The sequence below is a fragment of the Podarcis cretensis genome (genome assembly GCF_951804945.1).
Source record: "Podarcis cretensis genome assembly, chromosome: 7".
Classification (NCBI taxonomy): domain Eukaryota; kingdom Metazoa; phylum Chordata; class Lepidosauria; order Squamata; family Lacertidae; genus Podarcis; species Podarcis cretensis.
The window spans coordinates 93,292,759-93,316,053 of record NC_137176.1 but is presented as its reverse complement, the minus strand read 5'-3'; the positions used below and the strand labels follow the sequence as shown (position 1 = coordinate 93,316,053).

The window sequence follows — 23,295 nt, the reverse complement described above, 5'->3', positions numbered from 1 at the left end:
TAAGGTGCTACTGGAAGGAATTTTATTTTATTTATTTTGACTACGGCAGACCAACACGGCTACCTACCTGTAACTAGAACCATTGGGGTGTGGTGCTCTTACACGATCCAAAGCAGCTTGAGTAGGAATGTAAGAAAAGCTCTGTGTTTCCCAAACTTGGGTCTCCAGGTGTTGTTGAACTACAACTCCCATCATCCCTAGCTAGCAGGACCAGCCGTCGAGGATGATGGGGGTTGTAGTCCATAAAACAGCTGAAGACCCAAGTTTGGGGAGCCTTGCCATAGCTGGATCCTGTCCTCACAGTGGCCAGAAAGTTGTCTCTTCTGAGAAGACCACAGAAGAGGGAGCTGAGTGCAGTGGGCAAATTCACAGAGGAGAGGGCAAGTGATGGCTATCAGCCACCATGGCTACGCTCTTCCTCTATGGTCAGAGGCAGAAAAAGTTCCGAATACCAGATGCCAGAAACTACAGGAGGGGCTTGCAGGCTTCCCACAGGCGACTGAGAAAACTGGGCACTTATGCTTTTATGCTCCAAGGAAGAGAGGGGCACAGGGATTGCTCATCAGAAACACAGGCCAACAAACAAGTCAAAAGTATTTATTTTATAAAGCTTTCCTTTGCTTTCAGCAAAGTCTCTTCGAACCCAACATAGTCTGGGCTTCCTTGTTCTCCCCTTCAAGGCAAGTCGTGTGGCTGAACAGGGGGGTCAGCGGGAGAACTGGGACTGCCACTTAATGTGCGCCTTTCTAGTCCAGAACTGTAAAGGGAGAAACTGGACATTCAAGGGGGACAGGGGCGATCAGATCAGCACTTTGGCAGCGGGGAGGCAGTCCCATCTGGGGTCTGCTGGCAGAGGAAGGCAGGATACAAATGTAAAATAAATAAATGCACACACACTTGGTTTTGACTCACATCGTCTGGTTCATTTGGCAAAGGGGGGGGGGGCTGCTGTGCCTGCTGCCACCCCCCAGACGACGAAAAGGCATAGGGCAAGACAATGCAATCCCTATTCCGTGCACAAAATCTGACTCTACTTCAGCCCTGGTGCCAGAACAGAGCCCTCCTCTACACCCCAGGGCAGCAGGCTACCTTAGGGCAGACAGCACCCAGCTCTAGCTTCTTTCCACCCCTCAGAATCTGCTGCCAGAGGCAGCTGCCTCACTCTGCCTCATGGAACGGCCGGCCCTGTATGCAAGGAGGTGCGGCCAGGTTTCTTGTGCGCGAAAGTCAAGGCAGGCGGCCGGGAGCCCAAGGCGGAAAATGAGAGCCCCTGGAGAGTTCACAGGAGCCCTCATTGGACTCTCTTGAAATCCAGGCACGGAACGAATGTGTTGGTTTCTATTTCCCTCACTGAGCAGCAACTGCAGTCACAAGACATTGTTTTGCATTCCACAGTCAGAGTTACTATTGGGTTCCCACGGGAATGGGAGACTGGATGTGACGTTCACTGGTTTCCTGTTTTTCACTGTTCTCTTGGTGTTCTTTATTTCCGAGAGGAGTTGCTTCTCTGCTCTCACAGAGGCAAGATGCATGTTTGTATTCTCTCAGCATAGAGTGTAAATAAAAATTAAGAATGTAGCACATACTGCTTATCCTTCTGCTGTGTGACGACGCTCTGCTTGGGCTCAAGATAAGACGAGCCTGTATCAGCTTCAGATGGGCTGAAGCTAGTCAAAATCTCACAGAATGTGCCCACAGAGAACTCCACCTCCGAGGGCAACCAAGAGTTCAAAGCATATTCCAGGCAGTTTGGCAGCGGATCTCTCCATACTGTTCATTTTGGTTAAACGGCTGTGTGCCCGTGTCCCTCCACTCCCTAGTAAATAAACCATTTATAAGGGGACTCTTGGCTTTGCCTAGTTGTTCAGAGGTTCTGCAAACTCTCTCCTAGTGACACCTCCCGTGTGAGCCCATCCAGTTCCACCCTGTGTTGGGTCGGTTGAAAACATTGATAGTCTCACTGCTTAAAATTGCCATTGGGCTCTGTGTAGGTCAGAGTAAATATCCCTTTAGGTTTGGGATTTTTGCCGTGAGCCTGTATACATATACGATCAGAAGGTTGGTGGCAGCATCCAAGGTTTGAGGAACCCTCGCCTCAAGGCTCTCATGCTGTTCTCCATCTGGGGAGAGAGGGGACCCCAGAAATGCCGAGGTGACAGCAGGGCTTTGCAGACTTAGCAGGCACCAAACCCCAGAGCAGAGGCAACTATTGCTTCCATGCAATTCAGCTATGAACAGGAGGCTGCCTCGTTCCACATTAGACGCAGGTCCATCTATAGCTCAATGGGTTGACAGTGGATCTCTGGAGTTTCAAACAGGGGATCTTTCCCAGGAACCCCACCCTTCCTGGAGAACGGCAGGGACTGAAACCAATCTGCATACAAGGCGGGCACTCTAATCCTCAGCTATGCTTCTCTGCCCTGGCTCATGTGCAATTTGACCTCTGCTATGCCAACTCAAGACGCCCGTCCCTGAATGTGTTGCCTGTGGCAATGCAGCTTTTGGGCAAGGGAGCCCGAAGCCTCCCTGTCACTGTTCAAAGAGAAGCCGTTACTGGCTGCGCGAAGGTGGAGACCCCAGCCCTCATGCAGGGAAGGGGAACGGCAGTGGTGAGCCGAGGGGTCGAGCACCCGGCAGCCCCTTGGCAGCCTCCCCAGGTGCTGCAACACGGCATCTCTGCAGGGAATCAGAGCTGTTAGCAAGTGCATGCAAGCTGGCCAGCGGTTTCCACTCGCCCCTGGCTGGCGCTTTGGCTGCCCCTTGTCCTGCAGAGCATTCCAGGCAGCCAGGAGTCTTTGGATCAGAATCATAGAGTTGGGTGGCCTTTGAGTTGATCTCTTTGCTCAGGGCAGGGAACCCAGAGCTCGGGCGCCCCCAAGAGGCGGTCCTCCAGTTCCACTGGGCACAGAGTCTTGCGCTCCAGGTCAGAAGAGCTGCAGGAGGAACTCGGGAGCCCACTCCAGGGCGGTCTGCGTGACGGCCAGGGCCGCGGCCCCCAGCGTGGCTGAGATGCCCCAGACCGCGGCCTTCACCAAAGGGCTGTGCTCGGCTGCAGGGAGGAGTTCACCCGCTTCCTCTGCCTTGCTGGTGGTTAAGTGTTGCTGCTGCTGCTGGCGCAGGATGGCGTCTGGGCGCTGGCACGAAGCAGCCTGCTGGAAGGCTGAGAAGGTGCCAATGCTGATGCTGGGAGGGGTGGAAAAGAGAGGGGCAGGAAATGGGTCAGTTAGGGAAACAGACAAACCTCCTGGCTGTGGGATGTAATCCACTGGGAGCAGACAAGTACAACATTCCTTGTAATGCTAGAGTGGACATGCAAGGGAAGGTTTGGTCCAGCTAGTCAAAACTTCATGTTCCTCCTTGCCTGGAACATCCTTCCTTCCATGGGGCTAGTGGGTGGGCGTGACCTAACCTGTACAGGTAACGAAAGGACGAGTCATGCAGCACTCTCTCCCTCCTTTTCCATCTTCGTTTCTTCCTGTGAACTGCTGGACTGCTGACTGCAGTCACTGGGTCAACCCACATATGGGGCAAACCTGTTTGTCTATGTTTGTAACTTTAAGCCCAAAGCCTGCCTTCAGGGATCACACTGTGCTCTGCCTGATCGTGAGTAAACTTTCTTTTTGTTACTTATGAAGAAGACTGCGGTGCCTTTATTCTTTTAGGGGGGATTCCAAGGGTCTTTCCAGGAAAATATTATAACACATTTCAATCTGGACAAGCCAGATTGAATTGCTTATTGTCTTAAGAAACTCACACAAGTTTGCAGCCAGTTTTCTGCTGTGTGAAAAGGGGGATGAAACTCTGCTAAGTAAAGGAACTTGCTAGCGCAGGTTTGTTGTTTAGTCGTTTAGTCGTGTGCGACTCTTCGTGACCCCATGGACCAGAGAACGCCAGGCACTCCTGTCCTCCACTGCCCCCCGCAGCTTGGTCAGACTCATGCTGGTAACCTCGAAAACACTATCCAACCATCTCGTCCTCTGTCGCCCCCTTCTCCTTGTGCCCTCCATCTTTCCCAACATCAGGGTCTTTTCCAGGGAGTCTTCTCTTCTCATGAGGTGGCCAAAGTACTGGAGCCTCAGCTTCACAATCTGTCCTTCCAGTGAGCACTCAGGGCTGATTTCCTTCAGAATGGAGAGGTTTGATCTTCTTGCAGTCCATGGGACTCTCTTGAGAGCGCAGGTTAGGCAGGATATTAATGATCAACATATTTCTCGCCCTGATCTGGCCCCAGTGATTCCTGTGATGGTCACCTGCAGGTTTAATTATTGCAACTCGCTCTACGCGGAGCTGCCCTTGAAGCTGACCCAGAAACTCCAGCGGGTGCAGAATGCCGTGGCGAGGCTCCTTACGGGGTCTCTGCCATGGAAGCATATTCACCCAGTGCTTTACCAACTGCACTGGCTCCCGGTGGAGTACAGGGTCAGATTTAAGGTGCTGCTTTTGACCTTTAAAGCCCTATGCAGCCTAGGACCCTCATACCTGCGGGACCGCCTCTCCTGGTATGTCCCACGGAGCACCTTAAGGTCCACAAATAACAACACTTTGGAGGTCCCAAGCCTCAAGGAGGTTAGATTGGGCCAGGGCCTTTTCAGCACTGGCCCCTCCGTGATGGAACGCTCTGTCACAAGAGACTTGACATCTTTCTGAAGGGCCTGCAAGACAGAGCTGTTCCACCTGGCCTCTGGTTTGGACTCAGTCTGACCCTTCTGCTTCCCTCCCCTTATGATCTTGATTTTTCAGCTACTTTAAAATGAGGCTGCATTTTAAATTGCATTTTAACCTGTATTTTAAATTGGGTTTTTCTCTCCCCCCCCCTTTCCCCTATTATGTTTTTACTGTGATTTTGTTGGTGTTAGCCCCCCTGAGCCCTGCTCTGGCCGGGGAGGGCGGGGTATAAATAAAATATCACTATTATTATTATTATTATTATTATTATTATTATTATTATTATTTCCTCTCCTGCCTCTCTCAACATTCCCACACTTGCATGGTGAACTCTCTAACTCTTCACCTCTGACTTCCACAGGATTCTCTGTGCATAAAAAAAAAAACTTAAGAAGCTTTGGAGAAGACCAGCCGTCTCCTCCCTCCCTTCGTAGCTGTGTGGAGCAAAAGGAGGGGAGGGTGGACGTTGCAAAGACAAGCACAACAGAGCCCTACCTCACCCCATGCATGCACACACCTCCTGGGGGAGGAACCCAGGATCACATGGCCCCTCCTCCCGAAGTCCTGGCCCCTCTCACCTCTTCTGGAGCTCAAGCGCTGCCTGCTTGGCCAGCTGGGCATGGGGGAGACGCTGGAAGAGCTGGTGGGCACGGGCGATGAGGGTCTCGTAAGGCAGGTCCTGAGGGATCTGGGACAGGAGTTGGTGGATGCTGGGCATGTCGCAGTCACAGGCCAGCACCTCCTCTTCGCGGAAGAGGACAATCTAGAGGGGTGGGAGGGAAGGGAGAAAGAGGGGCTGGTGAGCCTAGGATGTGTTAGGATATTCCATTCCACCTTCAGAACAGACGTGTGGAAGTGTTGCATGTCACATGCTTGTTTACACTCCAGCACAGCTTGCTGGGAACTTCCCTTTTGCTTTTGCTGTCTTGCTTTGGATACGAAGGGGATCAGACATGTTTCCTTTTGTCCTGATGTATGCTGAATAACGTATAGTTCAAGCCAAATGGGCAGGGTATGAATAATAATAAATTAGTATTAGTATTAGAGACATCACCTTGCCAACAAAGGCCGGTATAGTTAAAGCCATGGTTTTCCCAGTAGTGATGTTTGGAAGTGAGAGCTGGACCATCAAGAAGGCTGATCGCCGAAGAATGGATGCTTTTGAATTCTGGTGCTGGAGGAGACTCTGGAGAGTCCCATGGACTGCAAGAAGATCAAACTATCCATTCTGAAGGAAATCAGCCCTGAATGCTCACTGGAAGGACAGATCCTGAAGCTGAGGCTCCAAGACTTTGGCCACCTCATGAGAAGAGAAGACTCCCTGGAAAAGACCCTGATGTTGGGAAAGATGGAGGGCACAAGGATAAGGGGACGACAGAGGACGAGATGGTGGGACAATGTTCTCGAAATGACCAACATGAGTCTGCCCAAACTGTGGGAGGCAGTGGAAGACAGGAGTGCCTGGTATGCTCTGGTCCATGGGGTCACCAAGAGTTGGACACGACTAAGCGACTCAACAACAACATGCTGAATAAACTTCTTGCAAATAGGCTTACACAGCCTCTCCTGCCACTTCTGTTGCAAAGCATTTACTCTCCTGAGTAATAATATAATAATAATAATTTATTATTTATACCCCGCCCATCTGGCTGAGTTTCCCCAGCCGCTCTGGGCGGCTCCCAATCGAGTGTTAAAAACAATACAGCATTAAATATTAAAAACTTCCCTAAACAGGGTTGCCTTCAGATGTCTTTTAAAGATAGGATAGCTGCTTATTTCCTTCACATCTGAAGGGAGGGCATTCCACAGGGCGGGTGCCACTACCGAGAAGGCCCTCTGCCTGGTTCCCTGTAACCTCACTTCTCTCAATGAGGGAACTGCCAGACGGCCCTCGGCGCTGGATCTCAGTGTCCGGGCTGCACGTGCTCTAGGTTCTGAAACTTCTGAAGCTTGGGTCGCAGATTCATGCTGATCCAAGGACTGGAGTTTGCCCGGCACACCGGCTGGTGGGCTGGAGCCAGGTGGGGGCCTGCCAACTGCCCCTGTTTCCTTGGTTGCATGCCAACAGGAAGAGCATCTGCTGGGTCTGACCAGTGGCCAGTTTCGCCCAGCATCCCATTCTCACAGTGGCCCACTAGATGTCTGTGGAAAACCCACAAAGAGGACATGAGCACCAGAGCAACTCTGCCCTCCTGGGGTTTCCAGGAATGGGATTCAGAAGCACAGCTGCCTCCAGCCGTGAAAGCAGAGCAAGAGCCATCCTGGCCAGAAGCCATTGATAGCCCTCTTTTCCTCCTCCATGAATTTGTCTCATCCTCTTTTAAAGCCATCTAGGTTTGTGGCCACCCCTGCCTCATGTGGGAGGGAGCACTGGCAGAGGAAGAGGGGGCGGGGAAGCGCACCACCCCGGCACCACGATCCCAGTGGGGTGCCATCATGGCTGACACATACAGCCCCGCGCAATACACACAATGGAAATTCCCAGCAAGCTGCGCTAGAATGTAAACAGGCATGTGACGCGCAACAGTGCCACACATCTGCTCCTTAAGGTGGAATAGAAATCTTAACAGGCGCCACGCCCCCGCAGACAGTGCGCCATGCCCCCAGGATGCATGCCATGACCCCCTGGGACGTGCACCAGCCACGCCCCCGCCTGCTCTCTGCCCCTGGTGCAGGAGTATGAAGCCATAGCTGTCAACTTACAGATTTGAAAATAAGGGACCAGCAGCCTCGGAAATAAGGGATCAGCAGCCAAAATAAGGGGTTTTCCTGGCACAGGTATGTTCAACTTCTGAGCCCCTCCGAGACAAAGGCAGAAAGCCCAGCCAGCAGTCAAACAAAGCCTCAAGCGGTGGTTCCCACAGCGCAGCAACCCGGCAAAGGGGATGCAGCAAGGAAAACCACCATCACCTCTCCGCTGGGAAGCGCAGAGCAAAGGCGAGTCCCCAGGCAACGCGGCCGATTTGATCGGCACAAGGCATGCAAGCTCCACCCCCCAGTCGTTCTCAGACTCCTTATTGGGTGAGCAACACAGCCAAGCAACACAGCTGGAGCCCCCCTCCTCCCTGACTGGGAGGGAGAGGAGCTGCTTCCTTTGAAATTTAAGGGACATCTTTTAAGGGACATCCATCAATAAGGGACAGCAGCGGGACACGGCGCTGGAGTAAGGGAGTTTCCCGCCAAATAAGGGACGGTTGACAGCTATAGTATGAAGCTCCACCACTGGGAGGGAGTTCTTTGGTTTAACTATGTGCTGTGTGAATAAGGCTTTTAAAAGAAATCTGTCCTGAATATTTCAACATTCAGTTTCATGACTGTAGTGAGAACAGGAATAAAACTTTTTTTCTGTTCACTTTCCCCATGCCAGGCATCATTTTACAAACTTCTAACATGCTGTTCTTAACATCTGGAGGGCACTAGATTGGCAAAGGCTTTTTTTACAAGGTTAAACTCTCAGGATGCTAAATTGGAGTGCTAAACTCCACAGCCATGAAGACACACCCATGCTCAATAGGCGTAAGAAAGCTCTGAAATTGGGTGGGGGCACCAAAGAGGAACCCCCCCCCCAAAAGAGGAAACCTCCCTCTGCTGCGGCACAGCGACCCCTGCCCTTCGTGCCTCCAGCCTGACTTACCGCAGCGGCAAAGTAAACTGCCATGAGAGGGTGGGAGGCCAGGAAGAAATCATAGAGGCGAAGGATGTGCTGGAAGTTGGAGAGGACGTGGCCGTACCAGGTGATCAGCCAGCTCAGGGCAAAGATGGTCCCCACCTCAGCTCTGCAAGCGGAAGCAAAGAGAAGGAGTCACCACTAAGAAGCCCTTGGTCTCCAAATATAATGGTTTTTGATATCTGACGAAAACAAAGAAAGAAATACAATAACTTGGAACTGTGTGTGAAAAAATTGTAGAAATAATAATACAATGAGTCTAATCGGAAGCCAGATGTGTTTGTTTTGTCTTCTTTTTCCTTTTCCTTCCCCCCCTTCCCCCCCTCCCCTCATTCCCCCCTTCTTTTTCCTTTTTTTTGTGTGTGTCTCCTTTCTTGGTCTTTCTCTTCTCCATATGTTAAGAACGAGTTAAAAAGATAAAAGTGTAATATGAAAACTTCAGTAAGTTGAAAGTGATGTTGTGTAATTTTTCTATTACTATTTATATATTGTTAAAATTGGTTAACTGTAATGAATTGATGGAGCAACTATTGTGGTTTTCTTCCCTTTGTCATTGTTGAATTCTAAATACAGTGGTGCCTCGCAAGACGAAATTAATCCGTTCCGCGAGGCTCTTCGTATAGCGGTTTTTTCATCTTACGAAGCAAGCCCATTGACAGCTTAGCGGATTAGCGCTATTAGCGCTTTAGCGGCTTTTAGCAGATCAGCTGATAAGCGGCTTAGGGCTTAGGAAAAGGGGGGGAAAGGGGGAAAAACCCCGCAGGAACTCGCAAGACATTTTCGTCTTGCGAAGCAAGCCCATAGGGAAATTCGTTTTGCGAAGCGCCTCCAAAACGGAAAACCCTTTCGTCTAGCGGGTTTTCCGTCTTGCGAGGCGTTCGTCTTGCGGGGCACCACTGTAAAGTATTATTAAAAAAAGAAGAAAAAGAAGCCCTTGGTCTCCATCGTTTTGGAACCTGCCCTCACACCCAAACCCACCTAGTAAAGGTAAAGGGACCCCTGACCATTAGGTCCAGTTGTGGCAGACTCTGGGGTTGCGGCGCTCATCTCGCTTTACTGGCCGAGGGAGCCAGCGTACAGCTTCCAGGTCATTTGGCCAGCATGATGAAGCCGCTTCTGGCAAACCAGAGCAGCGCACGGAAACACCGTTTACCTTCCCGCCGGAGTGGTACCTATTTATCTACTTGCACTTTGACGTGCTTTCAAACTGCTAGGTGGGCAGGAACAGGGACCGAGCAACCGGAGCTCACCATGTCGTGGGGATTCGAACCGCCGACCTTCTGATCAGCAAGTCCTAGGCTCTGTGGTTTAACCTACAGCACCACTACAGCTTTGCAAATGTCCCCGTTTTTTTTAACTTTCAGCCTTCCCTGTTTCTATCTGATTGCACAAAACCCCACCCAGCCTGGGGCACAGGGTGGGGTGTGTGGAGAAGGTACCTTTGCATGAAGTCATGGAGTTGAGGGCTCTCCTGCTGCAGAATAGGCATGAGGTAATTGAGGATGTGCTTGGTGCTGTCCATAGTCGGGTCCATGAAGTCCCTAGGAAGCCAAAGATGAGGAGGTGAAATCGGTCATGATCAAATGGGCACAAGATATAGGTCATAACATACCATTTGAAGACTGGGAAAAACTGTGGAAAACAGATTTAAAATTCACAGATTGCTCCCTTTTGAAAGAAAATTACATGAAAATGATGTATAGATGGTATATAACACCAGTACAGATTGCAAAAATGTATAAAACTGGGTCAAACACATGTTGGAAATGTAAAGAAAAGGAAGGGACCTTTTATCACATGTGGTGGGAATGCAGAGAAATTAAGAAATTCTGGGAAATGATACAGATAGGTAGCCGTGTTGGTCTGCCATAGTCAAAACAAAATAAAAAAATTCCTTCCAGTAGCACCTTAAAGACCAACTAAGTTAGTTCTTGGTATGAGCTTTTGTGTGCATGCACACTTCTTCAGATACACTGAAACAGAAGTCACCAGACCCTTCTATATAGTGAGAAGGTGGGGAGGGGTATTACTCAGAAGGGTGGTGGGATTGGGTGATTGGCAGATAGCTGTGATGAGCCTGTTGATGACTCTCAACGACTGCAATAGGTCTTACAGGAAAAAGCAAGGGGTGAGAAGGTGAAAAATGGCTTTGTCATATATAATGAAATAAGAATCCAATGTCTTTGTTCAGACCAGGTCTCTCCATGGTTTTAAGTTTGGTAATAAGTTGCAATTCAGCAGCTTCTCTTTCCAGTCTATTTCTGAAATTCCTTTGTAATAGAACAGCTACTTTGAGATCTTGTATAGAATGTCCTGGGAGATTGAAGTGTTCTCCTACTGGTTTCTCTGTCTTGTGGTTCACCTTTTTTCACCTTCTCACCCCTTGCTTTTTCCTGTAAGACCTATTGCAGTCGTTAAGAGTCGTCAACAGGCTCATCACAGCTATCTGCCAATCACCCAATCCCACCACCCTTCTGAGTAATACCCCTCCCCACCTTCTCACTATATAGAAGGGTCTGGTGACTTCTGTTTCAGTGTATCTGAAGAAGTGTGCATGCACACGAAAGCTCATACCAAGAACTAACTTAGTTGGTCTTTAAGGTGCTACTGGAAGGAATTTTTTTATTTTGTTTTGGGAAATGATATATAATGAGCTGAAGAAGATGTTCAAAATAACATTTATAATAAAAAACAGAGGCTTTTCTGTTAGGGATTGTAGGACAAGACCAGCCAAGGAAAAGAAAGAATTTATTTATGTATGCAACAACAGCGGCAAGAGTCTTGATAGCACGAGGACGGAAGAATGAGGAAAGCCCGACAAAAGAACAGCAGCAAGAGAAATTAATGAACTATGCAGAACTGGCGAAACTGACATGCAAACTACAAGACAAGGACAACTGTGACTTTAAAGAAGAATGGGAACCTTTTATAAATTATTTTAAAAGACAACAAAATGAATTGGAGTCCTTGGCAGGTTTTGAATAAACATACACAAATTTATTGAGGGTTAATATAGTAGACAGATAATATAAGGATGTATACCATTTTATAATATGCAGAAGTTAACATGGGTTGAGAAATCAGAGAGAGGAGCTGAGGGAGGGTCTGTTGGGGAGGTGGGAGGGAAAAAATGGGGGGGATAATGAAGATGATTTATTTGAATAATTTGTTATGTGAAAATTGTTAATAAAAAAACTTTAATAAACAACAACATAAAGTCCCTAGAAAGAACATGGGAGCTGGGGAGGGCCATGTTCAATGCTGCCACTTTCAACAAAAGGTGTGTTTTCATCCTCCTCTACCACCACCTCTTCCCTGTGCCCAGTCCAGGTGACGTACCTGAGATGAAGTGTCGAGAGCCTCTCCAGCAGAGCAACGGCCATGCGCTCGCCAGAGACCAGCAGCAGTGTCACAGCAATGTCGTGGTAGCCTTGGTAGTAGTGCAGCTCAGGGTGGGTCTTCAGCACGTGGAGGATGATATTGGTCAACTGCTCCTGAAGGGCCTGCCGCTGCCCCTCATGCATGCCTGCGCAGGGATCAGGGGTGGGTACAGAAGGTATGTTCTATCTATCAAGTCTATGGACTTGGTGGAGCCCCTCATCTTTCTTTTCTTTTCTTAAATAAGATTCATCTTACTTTCTTAAAAAAGGTAAAGGGACCCCTGACCCTTAGGTCCAGTCATGGCCGACTCTGGGGTTGCAGCGCTCATCTTGCTTTATTGGCCAAGGGAGCCGGCATACAGCTTCCGGGTCATGTGGCCAGCATGACTAAGCCACTTCTGGCAAACCAGAGCAGCGCACGGAAACGCCGTTTACCTTCCTGCCGGAGTGGTACCTATTTATCTACTTGCACTTGACGTGCTTTCGAACTGCTAGGTTGGCAGGAGCTGGGACCGAGCAACGGGAGCTCACCCCGTCGCGGGGATTCGAACCACCGACCTTCTGATCAGCAAGTCCTAGGCTCAGTGGTTTAGACCACAGCACCACCCGCATCCCACTCTGCAAGAATACTCTTTCTCAAAGACTCTTTTGTGCCAACTAAGGTCTGAGGACTAGGCAAAGGAGTAAAAAGGAGGTCAGAATGTTTTCTTTTTCAAACACCAACACCGCCCTCCTTGTTGCCACGGGCATGTCCTCCACGGCTGCACCCCTTCACCCCTCCCCTTCCTCCCCTGCAAGAGACCCGTCTCACCTGGAGGAAAGCGGCAAACGGAACGGCGCACATCCAGGAGGACCTGGTGGCAATCTTTGTGGTTCTGGCGCACTTCCCGACCTGGGGGAGAAGCGAGGAAACGGGCTGTGGGTGGGATGGCTCAGCAATGGGCGCCCACCGCCAGGCAGGAGGCAGCATGCTCTACAAGACCTCTTCACGCGTCGCGCCAACTTTCATCCCCTGCCCCTGTTTTCAGCTGCGCCAGATGAAGAAGCGCCTTGGTTTGCCACAAAAGGGCTGGCAGAAAACAAAACAAAAAAACCAACAACCCACACATGCACACATCTGCACAACATCCCAGCATGCCCTGCACCAAGATGTCCTTAACACAGGTGCCCAGAGATTCTCAAAGACTCCACCCCATGATGGGCACACTGGTAAGGGCCCCTGAGAGTGGCCATGGGGGCCATGACTCCTCTTCCTACCTCAGCTAATGTCAGGGCTGGGGTATAAGTAAAACAACAACAACAACAACAACAACAACAACAATATTAAGTAGGAAAGGCAGGCTCCCTCCATTCTTCTGCAGCCCCCTCCCTCCCTCCCTCCCTCCTCTGCTTCAGTTTCTGAGTCTGAACTGCTCTCTGCAGCCGGCTTTCTTGGCTCACAAAAGCCTGTTGCCCCTTCAGCATCTAACCATTCCTCTCCCCACTCCTCCCTCCGATCTCTCCTTGGTCTCCCACCACCAATCCCTGGGCTCTGAGCCTTCCTCCTCTGAGGTTTCCCTTGGGGGTCCCCCGGCTGGTGCCTCTTCCAGCCAGTTCCTGACCAAGAGGAGACCAGGTTTGGATGGCACAGCCAAAAAGAACCATGCAAGGAGTTCCACAGCGGACGTTCACATAACTTCAACTGTGTCTGCAAACTATGCCACGCTGGGTCTAGAAAAAAATGAAAGCCAAACTATAGATTGTGTGAACAGGGCTTTTCCTTCATCCAATCCAGGGCATGTCAGTGTTAGTTTCTGTTTGCCACTGAGCAGCTGCTTTTGGAGTCACAGGACTCTGTTTACATTCCAGGGATTCCAGGCTATTGGAAGTCTCATGGGAGAAGGGGACGGGAGACAGGATGTGACCTTAGTGGGTTTCCTGTTTCCTTTGTTCAGTTGCTCTCTGCTTTCACAGAGAGAGGATGTCTTTTTTGTCTGCGTAGTTAGGATAATAAAACTCTTTGCAACGTAGCCCAAACCTCTCATCTCTTTCCTGTGCTGGAAAGGAACGTGCCTTGGAGCCTTATCAAAGGCTCAGGTCGTTAAACACGTCAGGAGGCGATTCCGAAGGACTCGGGGGAAGAAAATGAGCTTTATCATCTTGGCCGAGCGGAGATCCCGAGAGTCAGAACACTAAATGACAAGATCTCCAGCACCTCTGCTAACACTGCTTGGGAACAGGACACTATGCCCTAATTGACTGCTTCTGAAAACAGCCTGTTGTGTCCTTAGCATGTGCCACAGTAACATGTCTTGAATCAGACTCCGCCTACCTCGTGCCTTCCAGGTGTTATGGACCACTCCCATCATCCATACCGCCTGGGTGTGGGATGTAACACAAGCAGTCAAGTTCAACACTTCCTGTTTGCCCAGAGTGGACACACAGGGGGGATGAGACTCCAGCCAGGAGGACTTCCTGTCACACCTGGTCTGGAGCATCCTTCCCCTGCGTGTGACCAGGTAGATGGGCGTGACCCTTGGAGACCCCATAAAAGGGCAGGTCATGCAGCCATCTCCCTCTTTGATGCCATGATCTTTTGATGTCTTTTGCTGTCTGCTGGTTCTCAGCCAGCAGCACATGGGCTCGTATCCCTACATGGGATGAACCCACTCTCATTTCTGTAACTACAAGCTAAAAGCCTGCCTTCAGGCAACCTACTGTGAACTGAATGGAAGTAAACTTCTTATCATTATTTCAAAGAGAAGACTGCGGTGTCTTTATTCTTTTTAAGAGGGAACAAAGGGGATGTTACCAGGATCAAACCCAATCTGGACAGGCCAGATAGGATTGCTTAAGTGAAGAGAGAGAGGAAAATTCTCAGGGATGGTTCACACCCTGGCCGGCACTTTCTTGATCTCCTGCCCTCGGTCAGAAGATATAGAAGCAGGATTAGTGGCACCAACAGGGTAAAGAACAGCTTCTATCCGTGGGCTGTTAGGCTGCTGAATGAAAAGATAACAACAAGGTAACTGACTTTGGTGTGTGTGTGTCAGTAAACGAGGGGAATTAAGACTAAGAGAGCTGAGGGGGTGGTGCTTGTGTAATCTCACTGCATACAAGTTGTACCAGTGACAATAAAGTATTTCAATATACTGTGGAATGTACTCTGCTGTTGACTCCCTAGCGTGAGGGAGGGAGGATAATATTTATTAACTATATCCTCTCCTACTACCCACAACATTCCCACACTGGGGTTGCTGTGAAATGGCATCATAAAGACTGGAACATGCTGGCCTACATAGGCAAATGCAGGCCACGGGCTTTGACCACTGCTGGGATTTCATCGCCCTGGCCATTCCAGAAGAAACCCGGGAGGTTTCTCAAGGCCTCGACGGGCACCCAGGAACTGCTGGGGAGCTGCACCCAGTCCAACGAGACACCCCTTGCGCCAGCCTTTCCAATAACTCTTCTCCTCTCCTGTCCTGGATGCCATACCTGGCTTGGGCGGCAGGCTATACACATTCACGCCCAGCAGTTTGGGCCACACCTTCCGGCGGATCTCGTCCGTGAGGAGCCCGCCCTGGCTCAGCGCCGCGGCCCGGAGGCTCTCGACATCGACGGGGTCTCTGGTCAGGGCCTGGTGGATCAGCAGCCGCTTCTGCTTCTTCTGCAACCCAGGCGGCTCTGCAGAAAGGAGGGGGAGAATGACAGGGGTGGGTGCCAAAGGCTGTGGCAAGGGCCTTGGCGCCCGCACCCTGCCCAGGCTGGATGGATCCTCTTTGGAGGGTTGTCTGGTGCTGCCCAGGGCAAACGCCAGGAAGGAGCAGCCTGTGCCAAGGACCATCGGGCAGAGCAATGCCCTCTAGGGACACGGCAGCCAAGACTCCTCCACTTGGCACAGGTAGGCATTGGCTCCCAGTACGTTTCCGGGCACAATTCAAAGTGTTGGTGCTGACCTTGAAAGCCCTAAATGGCCTCAGCCCAGTATACCTGAAGGAGCATCTCCATCCACACCATCCAGCTCAGACACTGAGGTCCAGCGCCGAGGGCCTTCTGGTGGTTACCTCATTGCGAGAAGCTAAGTTACGGGGAACCAGGCAGAGGGCCTTCTCGGGAGTGGCGCCCGCCCTGTGAACACCCTCCCTTCGGATGTGAAGCAAATAAGCAGCTATCTTATTTTTAAAAGACATCTGAAGGCAGCCCTGTTTAGGGAAGCTTTTAATATTTAATGCTGTATTGTTTTTAACACTCTATTGGAAGCCGCCCAGAGTGGCCGGGGAAACTCAGCCAGATGGGTGGGGTATATATAATAAATTATTGTTATTATAAAAGGAGAAGACAAGACTCCCTGGAAAAGACCCTGATGTTGGGAAAGATGGAGGGCACAAGGAGAAGGGGACGACAGAGGACGAGATGGTGGGACAGTGTTCTCGAAGCTACCAGCATGAGTTTGACCAAACTGCGGGAGGCAGTGGAAGACAGGAGGGCCTGGTGTGCTCTGGTCCAGGGGGTCACGAAGAGTCGGACACGACTAAACGACTAAACAACATTATTATTATTATTATTATTATTATTATTATTATTATCCCTTCAAGTAAACAGGGGCAGAAGCAGCTCGGATTGCTGCTACTTGACGTTATGCAGGGATGTTTAATTGTTCAAAAACCCACGTGCCACCTGGTATATGCCAAGGAGAAAGCCCCTGTCCGCAGGGATTTCCCAAAGCCAAGAGAAGCCCTTGAAACGCCTCTGGTCCCAGGACCCTGTTTGAACCCTAGAATGTGAGACGATTGGGTGAATATTTTTGTCTGGGTTGACTCAGCAGTTGCTAGGAGATGCTTGGGAACAGCAGCACCAGAGAGCCAGGGGGGGCTGAGCTATTGTTGCTGCAGAACTAGGCTGAGATGAGATGGCAGGGTCTCTCCCTGGGCTCAGCTGAGAGACTTTTGGCTCCTCCCCTCCTTGAACCGTTTCCCTTCCAGCTTGTCATTACAAGAACTCTGCAACTAAGAACTAATTCACGGGGTTGCTTTTTTTCCTCCTCCCTACCAACGCCTTTTCCTTTTGTGTCGTGTCTTTCAAACGGTAACCCTGAGCGCAGACAAAGTCTTATTGCGGATATTTGCAAGCTGTTCCTTTTTCAGGCCAAAACCTACATTTATTTATTAGATTTATATGCCGCCCTTCATCGTAAGATCTCAGGGTGGTTCACAGAATAAAAAACAGATGAATCCCAACGGTAAATGTGCGCAACACTTCTTAAAAATAGAAGTAACGCTTTGAAAAAAAGAAATGCAAGCTGGGAACCATGAAAACCTACTTTGGCAGCTGCAGGAATGCTTTCAAATATGCCGGGTCGGCACCATCGCCGAATGGCGGACTCCCTCCGAGCTCCGGAGGGAGTCGGCTGGGTAGGGGTCGGGTCCTGCCGTGCCGGCGACGCGAGGACCCTCAAAAACCATGGGCGGAGATGCCCATGGACTTGGTGACTAGGCGGGCACCGTTTGCGCCCCCCCGACCCGCGAAGGAGCCTTTTTAAAGGCTGCGGAGCGGGTGACGGGGGGGGGTGTGGTGCTGTGAGTCCAATGCTTCCCCTGCCCAGCGAAGCCGCATGCCATTCGGCGGAGAGCAACGACTTCTTCTTTGAAAATTTCGGATTTGGACTAAAAGGAACAACCCGTGAGTAAATTGATTGGACTTAAAAGGGAAATTTGATCTTTGAATTTGGAGCGAGCAGGGGGAGTGCAAAAAGGAAGTCCGCCCCCCCCTGTTGTAGATGGCTCAACGCAAGGATTTGACAACTAAGATCGAGAGATGAACTTGTTTACCTGAAAAAAAATTTTAACTTCACGAAGGGAAATTACAATAATTGTGCTGGAGGAGAAGACTGATTTGTGGGAACTAAAATGCAACCCCCCCGGGAACCGGGAACGATCCGCTATGAGAGACTGGTGAAGAGACACAGAAACTTTGACAGCTGTCAAAGTAGCTGTCAAAGCAGGAAAATAAAAGAGAACTTTGTTACGATGGCTTTGCTGGTTAGATTTGTTACAATTTGGACATAAATTATTGGAAATAAAGGCAACAAGTTATTTGACTTTTGGGTCTGATTTTGAAAGAAATTAAGTTACCATATTCCCTCTAGAGGGAGGCTGGGACATTGCAACAGTAGCAGCAAGTGGAAAAATACTATGAATTTGAGCAGGATCTGTTATCTCTTGGGAAAGCTGCAAAAACGAAGCATTATTTTGTCTACAGAGGTTTCTATACTAAAGGAGACAATGGATTTATCTATTGAAGAAAGGAAGGGACTTGACGCAAGTTATGTTCCTGAATAACAAAAGCCTCTGTGGAGAACAAGAAGTTTCTGAATTAGAAGGTTTCTGCAGCAGAACAGGAAAAAGCAACCTGAGGAATAAGAGCTGGACCAAATTTGAAGCCGGAGTATTTGGAACATCCAGACTTTAAAAGGACCAAGAAATAGAATTTAAGTTAGACTTTTAAACATAGAGGTCTGGATGGAAGAACAATGACTTTTTCTGAGAGTTTTTTCGAGATTGGACTTTCTGAAATTAAAAGCTATCAAAAGACGGCAAAGTGGAGTTGAGATATAGACGTGGATACACCAGGCTGGCAGTAGACAATGGATGAACTTTGGGGATTGGAACCGGGGAATGGGGGGGGGGGGGAGATTTGGAATCCAAAGGCTGTAAAATTATATATTATTTCTTTCTTTTCTTTTTTCATGTTTGTTGTTTGAAAATAGGGGAATTCGTGGAAGGGAAATGGGGTCGATCTTAGGGAATTATATAAAATATAAGGAGAAATGGTTCATTAAGATAAATAAGATAAATTAATTTGGAATAAATGGGTTATTTAAAATTACAAATAAGGTTTTAAAATTTGGGGTAAGAATCTGTGGAATCAATTTAAGGGAAATGGAATACAAGAGGGGGAGGGGGGGGAGTCCGGGAAAGATGCCACTGAAACCAAGTGTAAATCATATCTGTTTTTTCTTTCTTGCTTGCTATCTTTCCTTTTTATTCTGGAAAATTTTTAATAAATATTATTAAAAAAACAAAACAAAACAAATATGCCGAATTTAATCCAGGTAGAATGGGTTATTTGGTGTCAGATTCAAGTGGGAGCCCAGATGAAACACTAAATCTCCTGTTTTCTGCTCAGCAGAGGCTTCCCCATCCATCTCTGCCTGCTAGCATGAGCTCTGAGGCCTGAATGTCCCTGCTCCTGCCACCCAACAGTTCAAAAGCACGTCAAAGTGCAAGTAGATAAATAGGTACCATTCCAGCGGGAAGCTAAACGGCGTTTCCGTGCGCTGCTCTGGTTCGCCAGAAGCGGCTTAGTCATGCTGGCCACATGACCCGGAAGCTGTATGCCGGCTCCCTTGGCCTATAGAGCAAAATGAGTGCCGCAACCCCAGAGTCGGTCACGACTGGACCTAATGGTCAGGGGTCCCTTTACCTTTTATATACTACAGTGGTACCTCGGGTTAAGAACTTAATTTGTTCTGGAGATCCATACTTAACCTGAAGCACCACTTTAGCTAATGGGGCCTACTGTTGCTGCTGCGCCGCCAGAGCACAATTTCTGTTCTCAACCTGAAGCAAAGTTCTTAACCCGAGGTAATATTTCTGGCTTAGCGGAGTCTGTAACCTGAAGCGTATGTAACCTGAAGCGTATGTAACCTGAGGTACCACTGTATATGGTAATTGATGGACCTTAAATCCAAAGCCATTTGCCACTGTTGCTGTATGTAGCTTTCGTTTTAGTTGTTTTTTATTTGATATTTTGGGAAGGTACATCCAGGGTTCCCCCCCCTTTAAATTTTTTGGGGCCCCCAAGAGAGTGGGGCCCTAAGCTAGAGCTTGTTTCGCTCAGACGTCAATCCGGCGCTGCCCTAGAGCCTCCCCCGGGCTCCCTCCTTGCAGCCGAGCTCCTTCCTCCGTGCCCGGCGGCCCATCCCGGGCAGCTCCGGGGGTGGCAGCGGCTCCCCAGCGGTGCCCGGGCTGCAGCGGCTCACCGGAGCCCCCTGCGCCCCTCTCACCTCCTCCTGCCGGGGCTCCTCCGCCCCCGGGACTCTGCCGCCGCCTCCGCCGCCCGCTCATCGCCCCGTCCGCCCGCTTGCCTGCCTGCCTGCCACCCGGTGCCCAGCTGGCAGCAGGAATCCCCGCCTCCCGCCGCTCCCATTGGCGCGACGGCCGGCGCTCGGAGGCCCCATTGGACGCCCGCCCCGTCCATCTGCCCGGTGGGCGGGGAGAGGCGCTTCGCCGCGCAAAGCCTCTCGGGACTGGTAGTTCTTTGCGGGCCAGGTGTGGGGAGGGAGAAGGCGGCCGGGCGGGGGCCCCCCGGGATGGATCTGGGGCCATGGCAGCAGCGGAGCCTCCAAGGGTCCCTTTTTCCCAGGGACACTCCCTGTTCCTGATTGCATCCGGAATAGTCATAGTAATAATAGTAATAATTAGTAATAATAGTAATAATAGTAATAATAGTAATAATAGTAATAATAGTAATAATAGTAATAGTAATAAATGTCCCGCTTAGGTCGTCCCTGTTTGCACCGGAGGAATGTTGGAGGGGATGGAGTCGTCCGACCCCCCAAGGCGGCCATGCAGAGGGAGGGTTTTTGAAATGTTTTATGATGTTTTTATATTTTATGTTGGAAGCAGCCCAGACTGGCTGGGGAAACCCAATCAGATACTCGGGGTATAAACAGTAAGATGATGATGATGATGATGATGATGATGATGATGATGATGATGATGATAAATCTTCCAGTCTCAAATCTTCCATTCTTGGGCAAGGTGATTGAGCGAGTGGTTGCCGAGGAACTCCAGGCACGCCTGGAAGAAGCGGACCATTTGGATCCCTTCCAATCGGGATTCAGGCCTCATCATGGGACTGAAACTGCCTTGGTCGTGCTGGTTGATGATCTCCGGCGGGCAAGGGACAAAGGTGAGAGCTGCTTCCTAGTTCTGCTGGATCTCTCAGCGGCGTTTGATACCATCGACCATGACATCCTTCTGGACCGTCTTGAGGGGCTGGGAGCTAGGGGCACTGTCATACAGTGGTTCCGCTCCTTCCTCCTGGGCCGTGTTCAGAAAGTGGTGGTGGGGGATGAGTGTTCAGACCCCTGGGCTCTCACTTGTGGGGTGCCTCAGGGTTCTGTCCTCTCCCCCATGCTTTTCAACATCTACATGCAGCCGCTGGGAGAGATCATCAGGAGGTTTGGGCTGGGTGTTCATCAGTATGCGGATGATACCCAGCTCTACCTCTCTTTTAAATCAGAACCAGTGAAGGCGGTGGAGGTCCTGTGTGAGTGTCTGGAGGCGGTTGGAGGATGGATGGTGGCTAACAGATTGAGGTTGAATCCTGACAAGACAGAAGTACTGTTTTGGGGGGACAGGAGGCGGGCAGGTGTGGAGGATTCCCTGCTCCTGAATAGGGTAATTGTGCCCCTGAAGGACCAGGTGTGCAGCCTGGGAGTCATTTTGGACTCACAGCTGTCCATGGAGGCACAGGTCAAATCTGTGTCCAGGGCAGCTGTTTACCAGCTCCATCTGGTACGTAGGCTGAGACCCTACCTCCCCGCGGACTGTCTCGCCAGAGTGGTGCATGCTCTGGTCATCTCCCGCTTGGACTACTGCAATGCGTTCTACGTGGGGCTACCTTTGAAGGTGACCTGGAAACTACAACTAATCCAGAATGCGGCAGCTAGACTGGTGACTGGGAGCGGCCGCCGAGACCATATAACACCGGTCTTGAAAGACCTACATTGGCTCCCAGTACGTTTCCGAGCACAATTCAAAGTGTTGGTGCTGACCTTTAAAGCCCTAAACGGCCTCGGTCCAGTATATCTGAAGGAGTGTCTCCTCCCCCATCGTTCTGCCCGGACACTGAGGTCCAGCGCCAAGGGCCTTCTGGCGGTTCCATCATTGCGAGAAGCTAAGCTACAGGGAACCAGGCAGAGGGCCTTCTCGGTAGTGGTGCCCGCCCTGTGGAACGCCCTCCCATCAGATGTCAAAGAGATAAACAACTACCTGACATTCAGAAGACATCTGAAGGCAGCCCTGTTCAGGGAAGTTTTTAATAAGTGACATTTTAGTGTATTTTTCATCTTTGTTGGAAGCCGCCCAGAGTGGCTGGGGAAACCCAGCCAGATGGGCGGGGTACAAATATTATTATTATTATTATTATTATTATTATTATTATTATTATTATTTTATCCCGTTGAGGGAATAGCACATAGACTAAGGTTACCAGATTTTTTTCAATGAATCCGGGGACACTTTTCAACTTCAATGGATTTTGTATGGGAAATGATTTGTAAATCCGGGGACTGTCCCTGGGAAACCGGGATGTCTGGTAACCTTAACCTAGACACCGATGATGCCAGGGTTGGAGGAACAGTTGAAAACCAGCCAGATGGGCAGGATATAACAACAACAACAACAACACCAACAACAACAACAACAACAACGAGATATGGCCTTTCCTCCTCCTCCTCCTCCCCCTCCTCCTCCTCCCCCTCCTTCTTGTTTCATTTAGGGCGCCTCTATCTTCATCAGAGAAATGTTGGAGGGTATGTTGCATCAAGCCAGGCGGTGACCAGTCCTCCACCCTAAACCATCACAGCTGGTCCAGGTTGCCACTCCCGGTTCCAGGGAATCGCAGGATGGAAGAGGCGCTTGCAGGCATCTCCTACACTTGTGAATACCAGAACTAACATACTCAGTTATGTATTTCTGAGTAAACATGCGCACAGTCAGGCTTCTTTGGAAGAAGAAGAGGAGTTTGGATTTGATATCCCATATTTCACTTCCCTTCAGGAGTCCCAAAGCGGCTAACATTCTTCTTTTCCTTCCTCCCCACAACAAACACTCTGTGAGGTGAGTGAGGCTGAGAGACTTCAAAGAAGTGGGACTAGCCTAAAGTCACCCAGCAGCTGCACGTGGAGGAGCAGGGAAGCGAACCCGGTTCACCAGATTACGAGTCTACTGCTCTGAACTACTACACCACACTGGCTATTATGTGACCCTCAAATAATCCTGGTTATCGCTACCTTGTGTATGTGCATCGAAATCCGCCTCTTTGTGACCCCCTGAACCAGAGCACGCCAGGCACTCCAGTCTTCCACTGCCTCACCCAGCTTGGTCAAACTCATGCTGGTAGCTTCGAGAACACTGTCCCACCATCTCGTCCTCTGTCGTCCCCTTCTCCTCTTTGTCCATGGAGTTTTCTTGGCAGGCATACTGGACTGGCTTGCCGGTTCCTGCTCCAGGTGGATCACGTTTGGTCAAAACTCTCCACTATGACCTGTCCATCTTGGGTGGCCCTGCACAGCAGAGCTCATAGCTTCTCTGAGTTATTCAAGCCCCTTTGCCACATCAAGGCAGTTGTGTTTGATCTTAATTGGCATAATTCCCCTTTAAGAACATGACGTTGAGATGGACACCCGCATTCACCTGCTTCCCCCACCGCTACAGTTATTTTTCTGTGTATATAATTGTTACTAAAGATTCTCTTGGTGTACATAAGTACGTGCATTGTCTCTTTTTTCAGGTCATGGTCTAATTTGCCTCATCC

At 49.9% G+C, this 23,295-nt stretch overlaps 1 protein-coding gene across 1 annotated transcript; it reads right to left on the bottom strand.

Moving 5' to 3' along the window:
- Nucleotides 1-584: 584 nt before the first annotated feature.
- Nucleotides 585-19,842, bottom strand: LOC307220440 (TBC1 domain family member 20-like). Its single transcript, XM_079984421.1, has 8 exons — nt 19,757-19,842; nt 15,187-15,375; nt 12,524-12,604; nt 11,672-11,858; nt 9,772-9,873; nt 8,300-8,441; nt 5,244-5,428; nt 585-3,183 (listed from the first exon to the last, which is right to left on the bottom strand). The coding sequence occupies exons 1-8, from the start codon at nt 19,815-19,817 to the stop codon at nt 2,925-2,927; spliced, it is 1,206 nt and encodes a 401-aa protein (XP_079840547.1). The 5' UTR covers nt 19,818-19,842; the 3' UTR covers nt 585-2,924.
- Nucleotides 19,843-23,295: the final 3,453 nt, after the last annotated feature.

What these genes read in the sequence shown, in the direction of transcription:
- LOC307220440 (XM_079984421.1), bottom strand. Translation starts at nt 19,817, where the DNA reads ATGAGCGGGCGGCGGAGGCGGCGGCAGAGTCCCGGGGGCGGAGGAGCC. An exon ending in CTCCATGACTTCATGCAAAG is followed by an intron (nt 8,442 to 9,771) that starts GTACCTTCTCCA and finishes TTCCGCTTGCAG; the next exon opens with AGCTGAGGTGGGGACCATCT. An exon ending in GCGCTTGAGCTCCAGAAGAG is followed by an intron (nt 3,184 to 5,243) that starts GTGAGAGGGGCC and finishes CACCCCTCCCAG; the next exon opens with CATCAGCATTGGCACCTTCT.